Genomic DNA, 19,604 nt, shown 5'->3' on the forward strand with positions numbered 1-19,604 from the left:
TGAATAGGTAACCGAACAGGTTTTAACTATTGCGTCTAATTTTTTTTTTCTGAACGCGAGATGTTCACAAACTGACTTTAGTGTATATACTAAACACTATTTCCCACGTTGTGTCGAACTTGACTTTCTTCAAACCTGCTTCTCTCAATTTCCTCTCTTTTTTCTTTTATCTCTTTGTCTGCATTGTTACCTGCTGTGCTGGTTCCTCCTACGTCCATTTATCTATTTCCTTTCTCGTGCACTTGTAAAGAATTACCTCCCACCAGACTATTTACTAACAAAGAAAGGAATCCCATCAACTAAAGTGTAGCAGTCAACCTGAATGCTGCCCTCTAGCTTCTTGTACTTGAAATAGATATCTTGCAGCGGATAAAAAAAGTAAAAGTTCTTCTTGACAATGAACACACTCAGACACACCCTTTTATTTAGGGAATTCATTTATTGTTCGATGTTGTAGGAATAAAGACCGCATTTTGGTAAGAATCATCATTGCAACTCTTAGGGCGAGACGAGAGTTCATAGGTTACTAAAGACGGCTCTTGCGAGTAAAATAAAGTTTCTTTAGCATAGGTTCATAACTTGGTCTGTGATCCTCACCGTTCTCGCTTCGCTTCATACGAAATTACCGATGAATATTGATGCCATGGAGATGATATGCATACAGACTAATGGCTCAACAATCTGGTTACTTTGGAATGGTGCTGCAGATAAGGGTAATAGTCTTTAATTTCACATTACATGTTTATTAATTTTTCATGGAAAATTCCACAGAAGATGTCTTCAGTAATAAAAACAACCTTGTAAACATACATTTTAGAGAAGCATTATGTATGGTAGGCGGCCTTCAGTAGTGAGAGGGAGCCAAGATAGACAAGGGTGGGGCTGCAGTCAGTTTAAGTTTGATACCACCTGTTGGCGGGGATAGTCAGTGATCACTTTCGTTGTGGTCTTCCTGTTCAAGCTAGCGAGTTGACGATTGTTTGAAAAAAAAAAGTAATCGCAAGTGTCCGTGCTTATGAATCCCGGAATGTGCGCGTATTTGTGTAACACTTCAGGATTTGGTAATGAAACTAGCATTTTTCCGACACATGACTTTATCTGCAGCAGATTTGTCTACGTACTGTAGACGTGTACGTGTGTGTGTGTTCATAAATATTGACAATTTGTGCGTATAAATTAATAATATACTAATGCTCATACTACGTAAATCTTAATCTGTGTATGGTTCCATCTTGTTATTGACTAAATGCAGGCAATCGATATTCACAGATAACATTTACAATGATGTATCCATATTTATTATGGTTTTGAATATTTATATTACGTTATGAACATGGTCATATATATAAAAATGGGCAATCGTGCTACGTCTAAATTATAAGTACAGTGATACCTCGGTTCTCGAACGCCTTGACTTTCGACCAAATCGGTATTCGACCAGGAAATTCGAGAAAATTTTGTCTTGGAATCCGAACAAATATTTGGAACTCGAACATCCGAACGTCCGAGATGAGCCGAGTTGAGTCGAATGGCGTTCATTCGGCCAGCGCGCCTTGCTTGCGTCATCAGTGTGAGTGCAGAGAGAGAGAGAGTCACGTTTTTGTGGAGAGAGTCATGAAATGTGTGCAAAATGGGCAGAAATCGCAAATTTTGTTGAACAACATCACCCTGATAAAGTGGTAGCAAATAGAGCAGTTAACATTTTTAATGACAATGTTATGTCCACTTTCCGCAAAATTTTGCAAAGGAGAAAAAAAACAGCAAACAATTGACAAATTCTTCCGTTAAGAAATCAGACAAGCAACTGCAGAGCAAGATTCTGATTCTCCTCAGCAAAAGACACAGAGAACAGAAACACCCGAAGAGCAGTTACCCTCTGTTTTTACTGAAGAGGACTCCCCTTCAAAACAATAACCATCCCCCTTCCCTCCTCCCTCCACATTCATTCCCTCCTGCCATAAAGTTTGGTACAGGTACAGTAAATGAAACACAATTTACTGTACTGTACTGTACAGTACATTTTATTTATTTATTTTTTAATAAATACACTTTTATTTCTTATTTCTTGTTGAGACTCATGTTTTTCTACATATTATATACAAATTAGGCCAGTAAATAGGCATTTTCTGGGGCTTGGAACGAATTAATCCAGTTTCCATTATTTCCTATGGGTTTCATTGCTTCGGTTCTCGAACAATTTGGTTCTCGACCGTCCTCCCGGAACGAATTATGTTCGAGAACCGAGGTATCACTGTATGTGTAAGACGTGTGTGTGTGTGCGCGCATTTACTTTTCCTGTTATTATTGTCTTAATGGTGTGACCCAAACCTACCTGTTTGATGCATTATCACTTGAGTGATTTTGAGTCAGTCTAGTCTTACTGTTTGTGTTAATTTCCTTTCTGTAGCATGCCTCAGACAATAACGATTTGGAAAACGATTATTTTGATTTCGTCGCACTGTTTCGACATTTTCTCGCCATCAGCCAAGGGAAGCAACATGACAGTATGAGGACTGACTTAAGAATTTGTCTCCCTTTCTTGTCACATCTTGTTCAATAGAATAATAAATGCAAATTTGTAAAACTCATATTGACACTCCCAAGGAGTATGGTCTTAGAGCCTAAGAATAAAAACTAAGCATGGGCAGAATACGAGAGACAAAAAAAAAAAACAAACAACAAACATCTGAACTATAAAAGAATAAATAATAATACTCATAATGAATAAAATCAAATACAGAAAACGCAAAGATGAAACAGATAACATGAACAAAATCTGAGAGTAACATTATATTGCAAAAGGAAGACGAAAAATTCAGTGTAAAAAAATAACCTTTCAGCACGACAGTAAGAATCGAATTCGTAACTCGGCTTAAAGAGAACAAAAATCATTTTGGATGTAACACTTTTTAATAGAAATAGTCACTGGTATTTTTTCCGATTACTTAGATTCGTCTATCTTGTATATCATCTATCTGACAAAGTCCCATATGATTCGTCCACATTAATCTTGTGTGACCCTTCATGACCCCACCCCGACTCACTAGACCGCTGATAGAAAAGGTAGACACACTTTGGATTGAGGCCCTCGTCGTACTCAAAGCACCAAATTTTAAACAAAACAACTTCTATAAATCTAATTATTATGCTATTCGTATATAATTTGTACGCAAATCAACAAAAACATTAACATTAATAAGCTGGAGGCAAAACGATTGATCACGGTAACTAAACATTGTTTTGATTTAAAATACACTGTTTTCCATGAATTTAATTTAAAAATTCGCATATTTTTTGAAGAAACTTGATCATCAAAGTAGATTTGTTTAGTTATCGTACAAGTGTATATAAGAAATTACTCTATTTTAAACAAACGCAAAACAAAAGTTCAAAGCAAAAAATGTCTGGTTATTATAACTTGTAAAATTTTAAGTCAACAGATCCCACGATTTTATAACAAATGGAAGTAGAAAAAATTATAACAAGAGTGTAAATGTGTCAGCTGCAATCACCAAGAAATATTTTTAACAAAATCTTAAAATCAATAATTTTTTCAATGAATAAGATCCAAAAATCATAAACATCAACTTTATAAAACTAATGATGATTTTATAAATGTTGCAGAAAACGATAACTGTGATGAGTGTGATTATAATAAAAAGATCAAATTGACATTAAATATGGTGTGGGTCATCACTATAACAGAGCTCACACATGTGCTAAATATATAGTAGTATACTTTCACTCACACGGTCTTGTGGGTTACATAATATAGACTAAATGTGTGTCATGAGTATGCAAGCTAAACTTCTGGTCGCACTAACATTCCCGAAAAACACGTTGCAAAGTCTACCAATTCAGAGTCGCCAAATGCCTCCAGCCACACTTTCTGTCCTCGAGTCAGCCTGTAAACAAGGTGTACAGTGCAGCCCACACCAGCCTGGAGCTCGCCGTCATGGGAGTATGATGAAGTGTAGTTACAGCCTTGGACGCTGATAGCAATTGAACAACATCCTAACCCATTCTGTCTCAATGTTCTGGCCATGAAAAAGTAGGTGCCTGCAACAGGGGCGGTGAAAACTCCTGTCTCCGTGTCGTAGGCCTGGCCCAGGTTGTAGACATCATCGTACAAGATGAGGGGCTTCCATTCCATGGTTAATTCTATATCTTCGTTGACCTCGGCGTGAAATGCCACCATACTGCAAGATTTTTCTGGAAACAAAATTGTGTTAATGTTGCTTTAGCAACCACTTATAAATCTCGATCACGAAAGGCGCATACAGCACTAGCATGGAATCTGAGTAAAATGTCGCGTTGGCTAAATAATACGGCTGAGCCTTGACAATTGTTCATTCTGACAATGCGCTGGTGAGGTCATGAAGAGGTTCAGAACTTTAACTGGTCCAGCTGGGTTTATCTTAAATATCAATCAAAGCGATTCTCGACTAAATGAATGATTGTTTCTTTCCAAAAATATTTGTCAAAAGTAAAAAGTGTTGTTACTGCCACAAATGAAATATATCAAACACCATCGTATTTTCTTTGTTTTTGCACTTATTTGGCAAAGGAAAACCTTACGTCGTCCGATGAGGATTCTCTGCCAGTTACTGGCATATTTAAGTATAATTTGATCTTGGGGAAAAAAGAAACACTAAGGAAGTCCTGTAACAACTCGGTCGATTTAGTGTAAAGATCACAGACACCGTCCTAATGCCGGGACAAGTTTCGTCGTTAGCAAGAAATATAATTTCTTTCCTTTTCTACCTTTCCTTTATTAAGACCTCAAAGTGTGAAGTAATCTTTTTAACATCTGAATCCCCTGAGTGTAGCTATCAAATCTGCTATTTCACCACTGGACGCCGCTCAAGTCGCACAATGCATCCGTTTCATTGTCGTTTCATTTTACCATTCTCGCTCTTCGTATATTAGGAAAGATAATTTTTATTATTATTCCGTATAAAAATTGTATCTTACCTTTAAAAGTCTTGAGATCTTTAACCAGGTTTTGAATGTCACATTGAATCTTCTTTATTTCTGTGCTGTGGTCAGAATAGCCCTCCTGAATAACGGTAATGTTCTTCTGAAGCATAGCGAAATCACACGTCAGTTTTTCTTGCAAACCAGCCATGTCCTTTAGGATACTTGAAATGTCTTTAGAAGTGTCACAGTGAATCTTCTTTATTTCTGTGCTATGGTCAGAACAGCCCTCCTGAATACCGATAATACTCTTCTGAAGCATAGTGATATCACCCGTAAGTTTTTCTTGCAAACCAGCCATGTCCTTTTGGATACTTGAAATATCTTTAGAAGTGATCATACTCTGCTGTATAGTAGAGATATTTTCTTTTAAAGCCGCCACGTCCATCTGAAGTCTAGCGTTTTCATCTTGTATACTTTTGATATATTTCTTATCCGAATGTTTACATTCGTTGTCAGGAGTTGTTTCTAGTGTCTCGAGTGTGTCCCTAATCTCTGCAGCATCATCAGTCAGTTTTAATTTTTCTGAAGGCTGAGGTTTAACCGTCAAGTCATGCGCTAGACTATCTGCAGCATCCGTCTCATTACTGACTAATCTGGTTTCAGTCTCACCCACAGGCTCATCGTCACCACACACTTTGCCTATATAAGCCTCCACGATGTGTATGTCAATGGCACAGTCCTTGAACTGGTGCAGTACTTTCTTCGTTTGTCTGTCCTTGCTGCATCGCTGATGGTAGTACTGAAAATCGGCATCACTGAGGAGGGCATTTTTCAACATCAGATTTGCTTGTCCTTTAGTATCTTCTTGTGGTAAAAGTCGAAAGATTTTACTGTGCTTTTGGCGTAAAGTACCTATGCTTTCTTTAATATGTTTTTCCATCCTGTCAGCAACTCCCGCAAGCGCCTTCTGGCTTCTCTCCTCCGCCTGCGTCACTAGCGCCCTCAAGGCGTCAGCTCGCCTGCTGATGACGTCAGCCACCGCCTGTCTCTCCCGCTGCAACTTGTTCTCCTCCTCCTTCATCGTAGCCAGCGCCGCCTCCAGCACTGAGAGCTGTTCTTCACGTTTTCGCTCCAAGTCCGGGTTAAGGCTCATTTCAGACGAGTGCTGTAAATAAGGGGCGAGAGGTTGTACCTGGTGGTTGGAGGTAAATTTGTCGTGACATCGTTGACACTTGGCGCACATATTCTGGCCGCAGTCACTGCAGCTGTACTTGGCTTCTTTACCTTCGCCACACACGTCACAGGTCAGGGTTTCCAAGTTCAAGTAAAAATTGCTCTGAAAAAGAGATGAAACTAATTTTTCAGTGTTTGATTATAATTATATATATGTGATATGTCAAAGTCAGACAGGCCCCAGACACATAAGTAGGAATGCAAATATTGGGGGCAAGTTAAAGGAGAGTGAGAAACAATGACTTTTAGGATTAATCATCTTGTAACTTTTAAGGAAACTCTTTTTTGTTACTTTGGGATTATTTTACATGCCAGGATTTATTATCTTTAACAGAAAATAATATTCACAATTTTTTTTTAAATACTACAGAGTTTTAGCCACACTAAACTTTGTTTTTACAAAGATAATAGAATTTTTTATAACTTTATAAATCTCACATTCAACAATTATTTGCTAAAATTTCTGTTACTTTCTATAAGTGGAAGTATTTTTTTATATATACTCTTTCAAAAAAAACATGGGACTAGACGTAAGTATCTTGAGACTACGTGTCTATGGCGATAGCTATGATGTCTGTGAATGTATTCGAGAATGAGTGGGCTGTCTTACAGTAAAAAGTAATAATACCATATTATTTTACCGAAAGCTTAAGCAATAGGTGTGCACAGATCTCTTCTCAAAAAGTAGAAGACATTAATACTAATGGATAGAGAAAAATAGTGGGGAAAAGTTGTAAGAAAAGCTCAAGTAAAAGATTTTAATACTGTTAAAACTAGACGCTAAAACTAATTAAAAAAACACATAAAAACACAAAGCTAGAATCAAGAATTAGAGAAATGGTTCGTTGTACCAATTACACACAAGGAAGTATTCACTTCCATAAAGGTAAAAAATACTTGACACAGCATGTGCTAAGAAGCCTTCAAAGGACAAGAAAATTGGTAAGATCAGATCAGAAAGACAGGCAATGATCTACTGAATTTTTTTTATGTTTTTGAAGTATTCCTGTGACAGTGCCATTAGACTGAAATATAACAATGAGAGTGATTCGTGATCCTCTGTATTTTCTTCTTAGTTTGATAACTTTCCTGCTAGGTGCTTTCTCTAAGCATCTTTAATGGCCCTACTTCAGATAGTGTGGTTTTTATTATTCATTAGATGGCTATAACTTTTTCAAATCAAATCAATCAAATCAGACTTTATTGTCTGTCGAGGAAACCCAAGACAGAAATTTTTCTTTTGCTCACGAGGGCAGGCATACATTCTCATACAGACATCTAACGCACACAGTTAGGAGGAAAGATACATTATTGTTTGTTCGAAAGGGAGCGCACATTCAACACGGTGATGGCTGATAATGGATGCAGCACCTTCTTCTCTTCAGACTGTGTTTGATTCCTCATGAGTCCTTGTGCCTTTGTTTAGGATGATGATGGCTGCTGGCACGAAGGACCTCTGGTAAGCAGCTTTCCGTACACGTGGCACTTCACAGCGCCTGCCTGAGGGCAACAGCTGGAAGTTGGGATGAGAGGGTGCGTTGGGTCTGAAATGATGTTATTTGCCATCCTTCTGACTGCATGAAGCTACAAGTCAGAAAGTGGCAGCTGTGATTTACCAATAATTGGTGAATGACTCTGGCCAGCCTTGCCTTGTCTTTGACTAGGAGGTGACCATACCAGGCAGCGATGTTGAATGAGAGGATGCTGTCAACAAGAGACCTGTAAACAGCACCCCAGAGCTGACGTTGAGGCTGCGGAGTCTCCTCAGAAGGTACAGCCGTTGCTGGCCCTTTTTGTAAACTTGGTTCACGTGATCACTAAAGGAGAGCTTCCCGGCAATCACTGTACCAAGGTAACTGAACACAGCAGCCCTCTGCACCTGCTGTCCCTTGATTTGTACTAGTGGGGAGAGAGGAGTTGTGCCATCTCTCTTCCTTCGCATGCTCTTCCAAAGGCCATCTCCACCGTTTTCTCAACATTCAGCTCCAGAAAGCTGGTGTCAAACCACTCCTCCATTTCCCCCACGAAGGCCAGGTACTGTGACAGGGACTGCTCGTCTTTCAGGCAGCCCACAAGGGCCATGTCATCTGCATATTTCACAAGTTTGAGAATAGCACTGTAAATAGTAATCTCATCGGTATATACAGAGAACAGGATAGGGGAAAGCACACATCCCTGAGGGGTACCCGTGTTGAGGATCTGCTCATCTGACAGAATCATTCCATTCACTGACAGATTTACTCCTTCAGACGAGCTGCTGGACCCTACAGTACCTGCCGGTGGAACTCTGAGACCCACCCGCTGTGGTCGATCCTTCAGGAATGATCGGATCCATAGAACTAGGACGGTGTTTACATCCAGGTCTAGTAGGCGCTGTACTAGAAGGTGTGGCTGGACTGTGTTGAAGGCGCTGGAAAAGTCCATGAACAGGACCCGAAAAGAGGTGCTAGAAGTGGTTTTATTAATTTTTATTGGTTGTTGCTTTTTTGCTATGAGTTATTTAACATTACAAAAAATTTTGTAAATGTTGCTGTCTCCTATTTTTACAGAAAGCAGCTTGCTTTTGTTTTCTAAAGAATGTCAAGCTTACCTGGAACTGAGTGACACCACCAGTGGGCACTATGATATCTGCTCTACATGTTGGGCAGGGAAAGGTCAAAGGTTTCTTGCTTCCATCCTCTTCGCAACCTTTACTGTCTGCTGAAACCTGTGGATTCGCGACAAAAATGCTGTAGTATAACTATATAGATGGAGGTGCATCATATGGTAAGTACCTCCAAAAACCCCATAAAATCCGATAGCATTTAATCTACAAAACTAACAGAATAAGACACACTTTCTTTATTATTAGGCATAATATAATACATTCCAATAGTTAGATATGACTACTTTTGTTTTTTTATCGGCGACAACCCTAATGATACCAGTAGATTGTTTGGGCCTTGATAGAGTGGCTCACTTTTTCTAATGATATTTAAATCCGAATCATCTGAATCCAATCCTATCCGTCCATTTTGTTTTGTTTCTGACTGCTTTACCGATGTAAAGTTTTGTTTCCCTTTAGCACGCCCCTATTTAAGGCCTTGTGTACCACTGATATACTGCATTACATATTATTTAGACTTAGCTCCTTATTTTGTAATCGTGTTCATTAAAACAGTCAATAAAAGGTACAAGATGGGTATGCATATTAAAAAATACTCTTTCAAACTGCAGTTTTTCCCACTGTGTTACAGACATCACATAACGCTAAATTGTTGCTTTAAAAGCGCACACTACCCCACTTTTCACAACAAAAATGTTGTTGTAAATAAACACTCGCCCAACCTTTCACATTATACTTCTTTCATATCGGCACACAGGCCTTCATGTTAAAAGCAATTCATAAACCAAACAAAATGGCTTCATGTGTAACAAAGTTTCTCTTCTAGTTTAGTCACGTTATGGGGAGATACCAGTCAACGAGTACGTGTGGTGTGTCTATAATTAGAATACTTACCATGTGATGCGCCTCCAAATCTTTTAAACAAGGGAGACAGAGTGTGTGAAAACACGGCAGCAATTTGGGATTGCGGCCCTTGTAAGGCTCCAGACACACAGCACAAACATTCGTGGCATCATCAGGTACACCTCCCGAAGCCATCGTGGTTGTTGACGTCGTTGATGGCGGTGTCTCAGTGAAAAGGACGAAGCAGCAACTAGATGACAACCCTTTCAAAATGGCGACCGACGGTTAGCTCCTTGTGTGGAAAGCAACGACCATACCTGTCTTCTCCCACATGTGCATGTCTGTCTATGACACGCTCTCTCTCCTTTAACGACCTGTGTAGCAATCTGCGACTTGTTTACTTCTTTAAACTGCCGCTATTGATGCTTTCCACTCCACAATCACAAATTGAAAACCTTGTTTGGTGTTTAGTCCTGTGAAACTAGTCAAAGGTAGACATTACGGAAGTTCAATGTTATGTTGTCACGACAGGTGGTTTATTTTTAGCAGCACTCGCCATACGCTACTGGGAAACGAAAGTAGAAAAGGTTCGGGAGAAATAGAATCCCGATTCTTATGTGGCGTAGAAATATGAGTACATTTCACCTGAACCAGTAAATGAGTTACCTGCAACTGAAGTTCACAATTCTTCGCTGTTTACAGCAAAACGACTTGTCTGTTTATTATACACGGTTTTAGATCAACTTTAGGCGTGAAAGTAATGATGTTTCTCACAGTGACTTTCTATTTTTCCAAAAATTACAGTTACACGATTATTTGCATGTACACGAAATATAAAAATTTCTATTTTTAAATGTGCACAAGGATTGCTGTGTAGTGCCAGTTAACATCTATCCTGAAGCCCCCTGTCCTTGAGTCAGTTTATTAACTATGTGCACAGTTTAAACCAATAACTTTTCAAAAATAAATTAATGAAAAATATTTTTTTTAAGTTTTCTATCTTTTTATTCGCTTTTTTAAAATTAAAACTTGAAGCAAACTCTTCGACTCAGTAAGAAAAAGGCAGTAACAGCAGAAAGCACAATGTGGGTGCAACACTTCACATCGTAATGACTAATATATGTTATGTTTTTATTCTTTATGGTTACGGAAGAGGTGCATTATCAGTGCAGAAAATAACCTTTCACCACGACAGTAAGAATCGAGTTCGTACCTCGGATTAAAAAAAGCAAAAATCTTTTTGGATGTAACACTTTTTCAGAGAAATAGTCACTCTTGTTTTTTCCGATTACTTAGATTTATCTATCTTGTATATCATCTATCTGACAAAGTCCCATGTGATTCGTCCAATTAATCTTAAGTGTGACCCTTTATGACCCCACCCCGACTCGCTAGACCGATGATAGAAAAAGTAGACACTTGTGGATGAAGTCTTGACGCCCTCGTCATAAACAGAGCACCAAATTTTAAACTAAACAACTTCTATAAGTTTAATTATCATGCTATTCGTATATAATTTGGACGCAAATTAACAAAAACATTAACATTAATAGCTGGAGGCAAAAAGATTGATCAAGCTAATTAAACATTGTTTTGATTTTAAAATACACTGTTTTCATGAATTTAATTTAAAAATTCGCATATTTTTTGAAGAAACTTTATCATCAAAGTAGATTTGTTTAATTATGCTACTAGTGTATATAAGAAATTATTCTATTTTAAACAAAGGCAAAACAAAAGTTCAGAACAAAAAATGTCCGGTTATTATAACTTGTAAAATTTTAACTCACCAGATCCCACGATTTTATAACAAATAGAAGGAGAAAAACTTATAACAAGAGTGTAAATGTGTCAGCTGCAATCACTAAGAAATATTTTTAACAAAATCTTAAAGTCAATAATTTTTTCAATGAATAAGATCCAAAAATCATTAACATCAACTTTATAAAACTAATGATGATTTTATAAATGTTTGCACAAAATGATACCGATGATGAGTACGATTATAATAAAAAGACCAAATTGACATTAAATATGGTGTGGGTCATCACTATAACAGAGCTTACACATGTACTGAATATATAGTAGTATACTTTCACTCATACGGTCTTGTGGTTTACATAACATAGACCAAACATGTCTCATGACTATGCAAGTTCAACTTCTGGTCGCACTAACATTCCCGAAAAGCACGTTGCAAGGCCTGACAATGTAGAGTCGCCAAGTGCCACCAGCGACACTTTCTGTCCTTGAGTCAGTCTCTGAACAACGTGTACAGTGCAGCCCACACCCGCCTTGAGCTCGCCATCATGGGATAGTGATGAACTGACATTAGATTTTTCCACGTAGATAAAAAGTCCACAAAGTCCTGACCCAGTATTTCTGAATGTTCTGCCCATGAAAAAGTAGGTGCCTGCAACAGGGGCGGTGAAAACTCCTGTCTTCGTGTCGTAGGCCTGGCCCAGGTTGTAGGCATCATCGTGCAAGATGAGGGGCTTCAATTCCATGGTTACTTTTATATCTTCCTTGAGCTCGGCGTGAAATGCCACCATAATGCAAGATTTTTCTGAAAAAAAATGTGTTAAGGTTGATTTAGCAACCACTTATAAATCTTAATCACGAAAGGCGCATACAGCACTAGCATGGAATCTGGGTCAAATGTCGCATTGGCTAAATAATGCGGCTGTACCTTGACAGTTGTTCATTCTGACATTGCGCTGGTGAGGTCATGAAGAGGTTCAGAACTTTAACTGGTCCAGATGGGTTTATCTTAAATATCAATCAAAGCGATTCTCGCCTAAATGAATGTTTCTTTCCAAAAACATTTGCGTCATCATGTATGCAAAAAATAAAATATATTGTCTATACAGGGACACCTATGGCCAGATACATCAAGCCGGAGAGTAACCTAAATACAGATATATGTAAAAAGTGTTGTTACTGACAAAAATGAAATAAATCAAACATCATTGTGTTTTCTTTCTTTTTGCACTTCTATGGCAAGGAAAACTTGACGTCGTCCGATGAGGATTCTCTGCCAGTTTCCTGGCATATGTAAGTATAATTTGATCTTAGGGAAAAAATGAAACGCCAAGGAAGTCCTGTAATCTCTCGGTCAGTTTAGTGTCAAGATATCAGAAACCGTCTTAATGCCGGGACAAGTTTCGTCGTTAGAAAGGAATATAATTTCAATTCCTTTCCTGCCTTTCCTTTATTAAGACCTCAAAGTGTGAAGTAGTCTTTTTAACATCTGGATAACCTCAGTGAAGCTATCAAATCTGCTATTTCACCACTGGACGCCGCTCCAGTCGCACTATGAATCAGTTTCATAGTCTCGTATTTTGCCATTCTCGCTCTTCGTATATTAGGAAAGATAATATTTATTATAATTTCGCATAAAAATGGTATCTTACCTTTAAAACTCTTGAGATCTTTAACCAGGTTATTAATGTCACACTGAATCTTCTTTACTTCTGTGCTATGGTCAGAACAGCCCTCCTGAATAACGGTAATGTTCTTCTGAAGCATAGTGGTATCACCCGTCAGTTTTTCTTGCAAACCAGCCATGTCCTTTTGGATACTTGAAATATCTTTAGAAGTGATCATACTCTGCTGTATAGTAGAGATATTTTCTTTTAAAGTCGCCACGTCCATCTGAAGTTTAGCGTTTTCATCTTTTATACTTTTGATATATTTCTCATCCAAATGTTTACATTCGTTGTCAGCAGTTGTTTCTAATGTATCGAGTGTGTCCCTAATCTCTGCAACATCATCAATCAGTTTTAATTTTTCTGAAGGCTGAGGTTTAACCGTCAAGTCATGCGCTAGACTATCTGCAACATCCGTCTCATTGCAGACTAAACTGGTTTCAGTCTCATCGACAGGCTCATCGTCACCACACACTGTGCCTATATAAGCCTCCACAATGTGTATGTCAATGGCACAGTCCTTGAACTGGTGCAGTACTTTCGTCGTCTGTCTGTCCTTGCTGCATCGCTGCTGATAGTACTGAAAATCGGCATCACTGAGGAGGACATTTTTCAAGATCCGATTTACTTGTCCTTTAGTATCTTCTTGTGGTAAAAGTCGAAAGATTTTGCTGTGCTTTTGGCGTAAAGTACCTATGCTTTCTTTAAAATATCTTTCGATCCTGTCAGCAACTTCCGCAAGCGCCTTCTGGGTTCTCTCCTCCGCCTGCGTCACTAGCGCCCTCACGGCGTCAGCTCGCCTGCTGATGACGTCAGCCACCGCCTGCCTCTCCCTCTGCAACGTGTTTTTCTCCTCCTTCATCGTCGCCAGCGCCGCCTCCAACACTGAGAGCTGTTCTTCACGTTTTCGCTCCAAGTCCGGGTTGAGGCTCATTTCAGACGAGTGCTGGAAATGAGAGGCGAGAAGTTGTACCTGGTGGTTGGAGGTAAATTTGTCGTGATATCGTTGACACTTGGCGCACATATTCTGGCCGCAGTCACTGCAGATGTACTTGGCTTCTTTACCTTCGCCACACACGTCACAGGTCAGGGTTTCCAAGTTCAAGTAAAAATTGCTCTGAAAAAGAGATGAAACCAGTTTTCACAGTGTTTGATTTAGAATATATATATATCTACACAGTATATAAAAATACTATAATTTATGGGTATTCGTTGTTAATATTTAAAATATGAATTGGTTATTAAAACAAAATACGCCACACAAGAATCATCAAATTATAAAATGTAAATTTGCTCTTTTTGTAATTTGGGGATTATTTGACATGCCAGAATTTACTATCTTAAACAGAAAGCAACATTCACTAATTTTATTTTGTTAAATGCTACAGAGTTTTAGCCACAGTAAACAAATGACAATGATTGAAATTTTTTTAATGTTATAAATAGCATAGTCATGTTCAGCTATTTTGCTAAAATTTCTGTTTCGATAAATACATTTGTGACAGAAATTCTTTCAATAAAAATCAAAAACTGGGACTAAACATAGGCATCTTGAGAATAGGTGTCTATGGCGATAGCTATGATGTTTGTTAATGCATTCGAGAATGATCGAGTGGGCTATGTTACAGTAAAACATAATTATACTTTATAATTTTACCGAAAGGTTAAGCAATAGGTGTACACAAACATCGTCTGTAAAAGTAAAAGACATCAAACAATATTAATGGAAAAATAGTAGGAAAAAGTTGCAAGAAAAGCCCAAGTAACAGATTTTAATACTGTTAAAACTAGACATTAAAACAGGTTTTTAAAAACAAAAAAAAACACAAAGCGAGATAAAAGAATTAAGGGAACTGTCCATTAAACCAGTTACAAGTAGGTATTCACTTCCATAAAAGTAAAGAATACTTGACACAGCATGTGCTAAGAAGCATTCAAATGACATAAAAATTTGGTAAGATCAGATCAGAAAGACAGGTAATGATCTACTGAATATTGTTTTTTTAATGTTCTTAAAGTATTTCTGTGACACTGCCACAAGACTGAAATATAACAATGAGAGTGATTTGTGATCCACTTGTATTTTCTTCACAGTTCTATAACTTTCCTACTAAGCGCTTTCTCCCAGCAATTTTAGTGGCCCTACTTCTGATAGTGTGGTTTTTATTATTCATTAGATGGCTATAAGTTTTATTGGTTGCTGTTTTTTAACTCTGAGACATTTCCCATTACAAAAATTTTATACATATTGTTATGTCTCCTTTTTTTTTAAAGAAAACAGTTTGCTTTTGTTTTCTCAATAATGTCAAGCTTACCTGGAACTGAGTGACACCACCAGAGGGCACTGTGACATCTGCTCTACATGTTGGGCAGGAAAAGGTCAAAGGTTTCTTGCTGCCCTCCTCTTCACAACCTTTACTGTCTGCTGAAGCCTGCTGATACCCGACAAAAATGCTGTAGTATAACTATATTGCAAATGCCTCAACATTTGCCAAACCAAAAGAACACATAAATTCTGAATAAGACACTCTTTCTTATTAGGCATCATATAATACACCCCAATAGTTAGATATGACCACTTAACTTTTTTATCCGTGACAACCATAATGCTACGAGTAGATTGTTCGGGCCTTGATAGAGTGGCTCACTTTTTCTAATGATACTAAAATCCCAATCGCCTAAATCTGATCCTATGCGTCCATTGTGTTTTGTCTCTAATTACGTTGTTTGTTACCGATATAAAGTTTTGTTTTCGTTTAGAACACTCGCATGTAAGGTACTGTATAACACTGTTCTACTGCATTACAATTTATTTAGACTTAGCTCCTTATTAAACATGCACTGAACACCTCTTCCGTAAGCATTACTCCTAACAATCCTTTCCATAAAGCTACTCCTTTTTCACACCCTTCCATTTGCAGTATGCTGTTACTCTCAACTCTTTTTCTTGTTATTTGGCACCTCTTTGTGTTTCCTGAATTTGATTTTGTTCTTCGTTTAGTATGGTTGTTTATTCGTTTATAGTTCATATGTTATTTGTTTGTTTTCCTGTCCCTTGTAAGCTGTCCATGTGTCGTTCTTGTTCTTAAGCGCTAAGAGCATGCTCCTTAGGAGTGTGATATGCGCTTTACAAAGTTTGCATTTATTAATATAATTAATTATACATCCCCTGAAGCAAATAAGTCTTGACTACTATACAGTCTTTACCATAACATAATTACGTCACATTTACTGGGATGGTCTAATTCCTTAGAGGATATCTATCACAAGCAGACCTCTGTTAGGTCTATTGCTAGGTTATACATCCCCTTCTTCCCCACTCTCTAGAAAAATAGCAGAAAAGGTCCATCGTGGAACTTAATTCTCTCTTCGGTCAACTGTGGTGGTGTCATACAAAACATCGCACTGAGTGCATCTGCATGAATATATAAGGAAAGAAACTGGTGATACCTTAAGGAATTGTTCTGCTTTAAATGACTTCCCTTAGAAAGCAGAACAAGAAGAAGAAAATAGAGCAAAGAAAAGTCAATCAATTTAGTATTTTATGTTTGAAGATAGGCAAAGATTCAGTTGATCAAGCACCATGTTTAAGTTGGTTGTAGATACTCCATAAGCTGAAAAATGACAGGAAAAAAGTAACCAACATTTAAAATCTAATAAAATATTTGTTTGGCTTTTTATGTTTATATATATTTTGTAAATATTTTGTTTAGTTATACTTCATGACTTCCCAGATATAAGCTTTTCATTCTGCATAGTAAATATCTTTCATTTTGAAATTAGTATAAGAAAACAAAAATCACACCATGTAGATGTTTTAAAATGGTGCCTTGCTTATTGCTGTCGAAAAGTTCACAGAGGGGCTTTCGACCCTTAGCCCCTGTAAAGAGTAAGTTATAAGGTTTCACCAACTACTGTTCTGAGAGCTCTGTTCTTTTAATAAGGGCTAAATGAAGCCCTATGAGTAAAGCAGTTAACCAATTTTTTAACTGGAACTTCCATGGAATCAATGCTGATCCGTGTGAAACTTATCTCTACAATCAGTAGAGTGAAACATACAAGAGTTGTATATCTGATCAAATATTTATTTTAAGCCTCCTGACAGGAACAAAAAATACCCATATATATGCCATTCTGTGCTAAAAACACTAAAACTAAACACAATTCTGAAAGGGGTAGGTAGTTGATAGCCAGATGAAGCTTTGTAAGCATAAAAATATTAATTGAAACAGGTCCAGAAAGATGAATAAAGGTAACCTAAAATGACATGTTGCTGGGGCCAGGGTAAAAAACCATGAAAAATCTCTCGTACTGTTTCTAGAATAGTGTAATAATGCAGCAGCACCTTGTCAGGGTCCTAATTCTTGATGATGATAACAATAATAAATGTGTTGACCATGTCATTTAATCAGCCTGTGTGGTTTGTTAGTGACAACACCTGGCTTTAAGAATTTCCTTGTTTTGTCAAGCCCTTGTTTGAGATAATTTCTATTATATGTGAAACACTTCATCAGTAGTTGTATGAGCATACAATTAACAGTGTTTCCTTAGTTATCCAACCATTCTCTTCTTTCCCATTTTATGAAAAAAAATAAGGTAAACTTTACTCTCATTGATAAGTTTTTTGGTAGCATCTAAAACTACATTTAGGTGGGCATCAGCTATTACATATTCATAACATGTACCAAGCAGATAAAAGTTTTAAAAATCAGAATGTTTCATTTCTTTCCAATGTTTTCATTAATGTGATTATTTAACTTTTTTCCTCCCTTTACTTTTTAACTGCCTTTTTAAAAACTAGATTTAAAACATATGTAAAATCCAAGTAACTATAATACAAAGGTAACTGAATTTGTATAACACATTTCACAGGACGGATGTAAATGCAATGCACTGCACTGAATATAAAAGACTACATTTAAACTGACAGTCTACATAAATGTTAGCAAACAGATTAATTCTTAATTTAAAAGACAAAGTCAACTGGTCTATGTACAGATAATTATTTGAAACAAAAGTATTAAAACCATTTAATATTTAATTCAAAGAAATTTTACTCCAAATAAGCTCACCATCAAATGATGGACCATCATTGTAACTATCAGGCCTGAAATAGTACAGCCACCAATGTAAAGTGGGACAGCTATAGCCTCTAATCTCACAGTGGCTGTTACTGGAAGGTCGCTTTGATGCTATCTCTATAATCATAAATATTACCTTTGTTGTGTTTTTAAGCTGAGACTAAGAAGTGACAATGAAGTGTTGGTTTACTCTTCACACACTGCCTTTGATCTACTTGTACACAGAATCAAAACACTTTTGATTCAACTGTTGCAGATGACAGAGCAAACACTCGATTAGCTGTTGCCAGATTGATGTTTGTGAACACCTATCATTTTTCTAATTCTGACACTGCTGGAATATTCACTGTAGTTTATCCTCATTTAAAGAGATTATTTCTGCTGGCAACTTGACTGCAAAGACTGTCAGCATATGCATGTCGCGACTATTTTCACAGTGCAATGCTTTGTGATGGCGAAACTGCCCGAATGTCATTTAAGATGATTCATCTTTGGACAATTGAAACAGTGTCACCACATTTCTTTTAAAATCATGTTAATTTTTCACTTCTGACTATAAAATGTCTTTAAATTTCTCTGTTTTACTAATGGACTTACCATATGATGCACCTCCAGGTCTTTCAAGCAGGGGAGGCAAAATGTATGAAAACACGGCAACAATTTAGGATTGCGGCCCTTGTAAGGCTCCAGACACACGCTGCAAGTTGACCTTTCGTCATCAGGTGCACTGCCCGTCGACATCGTCCTGTCGTCTTTAATGATAGCTTATCGGTCACAGCGAGTGGCAGTCTGGCAGAGATTAAATGACAGTCTTCTTTAAATGGCGACCATGTATTCCTCTATCGTGTGAGAAGATTGATCAGAAGGTCGGCACCAAACTTGTGGCCTGAGTGCGATTATCTGTGTGACTGTGACAGTCTACAAAGGCGATAATCCTGTCATATTGTTATAAAACGAAAGACAAAGATGCGCGAGCACTATATCTCAGGCGTTTCCGGTCTCCACTCGAGATGATGTGAAGGGTCACATGACTCTCCATACATCACGTGACAGACCGTGGGAGATATTTTTAGCACTTGTTAACGCGCAGTGTAAAGCGAAAGTAGCCAAGTTATCGAGAAATGTCAGCGTCTGCCTCTCAATGTCTCCGAATGTGTGTATGAAAGATGAAAGAATTTGTGCTTTTGTGTGTACACGTGCATGCTCATTCTCATACTTAATGACCACACGGTTGAATACCCTTTACATATACATATACTACAGTAGTGAACTGACAACACTGTCGTCATTTGTGAAACCTGTTTGTGAAAGCCCCAGACTCTAAAGACTGGTCTGGGCGATTCAGGTGTACTTTAGTCACCAAATGCTGTTTGCCAGTTTAGTCTAGATTTTGTTTTTATAGTCGTTAATTATTCTTTAGTTTGAGGAGGTTCGTCACTCTTCTGGGTTCTATTACTTTTGGTCGAAATTAGTCCCTGTAGAAAACCCATTTTC

The 19,604-nt window shown here is 37.7% G+C and overlaps 1 protein-coding gene across 6 annotated transcripts; it reads right to left on the reverse strand.

Moving 5' to 3' along the window:
* Positions 1-2,779: 2,779 nt before the first annotated feature.
* On the reverse strand, positions 2,780-19,130 carry LOC112566674. 6 transcript variants are annotated; one of them, XM_025242975.1, is made up of 4 exons: positions 18,708-19,130; positions 8,744-8,860; positions 4,975-6,256; positions 2,780-4,212 (listed from the first exon to the last, which is right to left on the reverse strand). In XM_025242975.1, the coding sequence occupies exons 1-4, from the start codon at positions 18,849-18,851 to the stop codon at positions 3,803-3,805; spliced, it is 1,953 nt and encodes a 650-aa protein (XP_025098760.1). In that variant the 5' UTR covers positions 18,852-19,130; the 3' UTR covers positions 2,780-3,802. The 6 variants fall into 6 exon arrangements, with proteins under 6 accessions (XP_025098760.1, XP_025098761.1, XP_025098758.1 ...); XM_025242976.1 differs by lacking the exon at positions 8,744-8,860 and adding an exon at positions 15,345-15,461; XM_025242973.1 differs by lacking the exon at positions 8,744-8,860 and adding an exon at positions 15,345-15,464.
* Between the last annotated feature and the right edge of the window lie 474 nt (positions 19,131-19,604).

Source organism: Pomacea canaliculata, linkage group LG6 (assembly GCF_003073045.1).
Source record: "Pomacea canaliculata isolate SZHN2017 linkage group LG6, ASM307304v1, whole genome shotgun sequence".
NCBI classification, from domain to species: domain Eukaryota; kingdom Metazoa; phylum Mollusca; class Gastropoda; order Architaenioglossa; family Ampullariidae; genus Pomacea; species Pomacea canaliculata.

Excerpts from the sequence above, each read along its gene's own strand:
- LOC112566674 (XM_025242973.1), bottom strand. The coding sequence starts at position 18,851 with ATGTCGACGGGCAGTGCACCTGATGACGAAAGGTCAACTTGCAGCGTG. Across the intron at positions 6,257-15,344 it reads GTGGTGTCACTCAGTTCCAG|AGCAATTTTTACTTGAACTT; the intron begins GTAAGCTTGACA and ends TCTCTTTTTCAG. Across the intron at positions 4,213-4,974 it reads AGATCTCAAGACTTTTAAAG|AAAAATCTTGCAGTATGGTG; the intron begins GTAAGATACAAT and ends TTTTGTTTCCAG.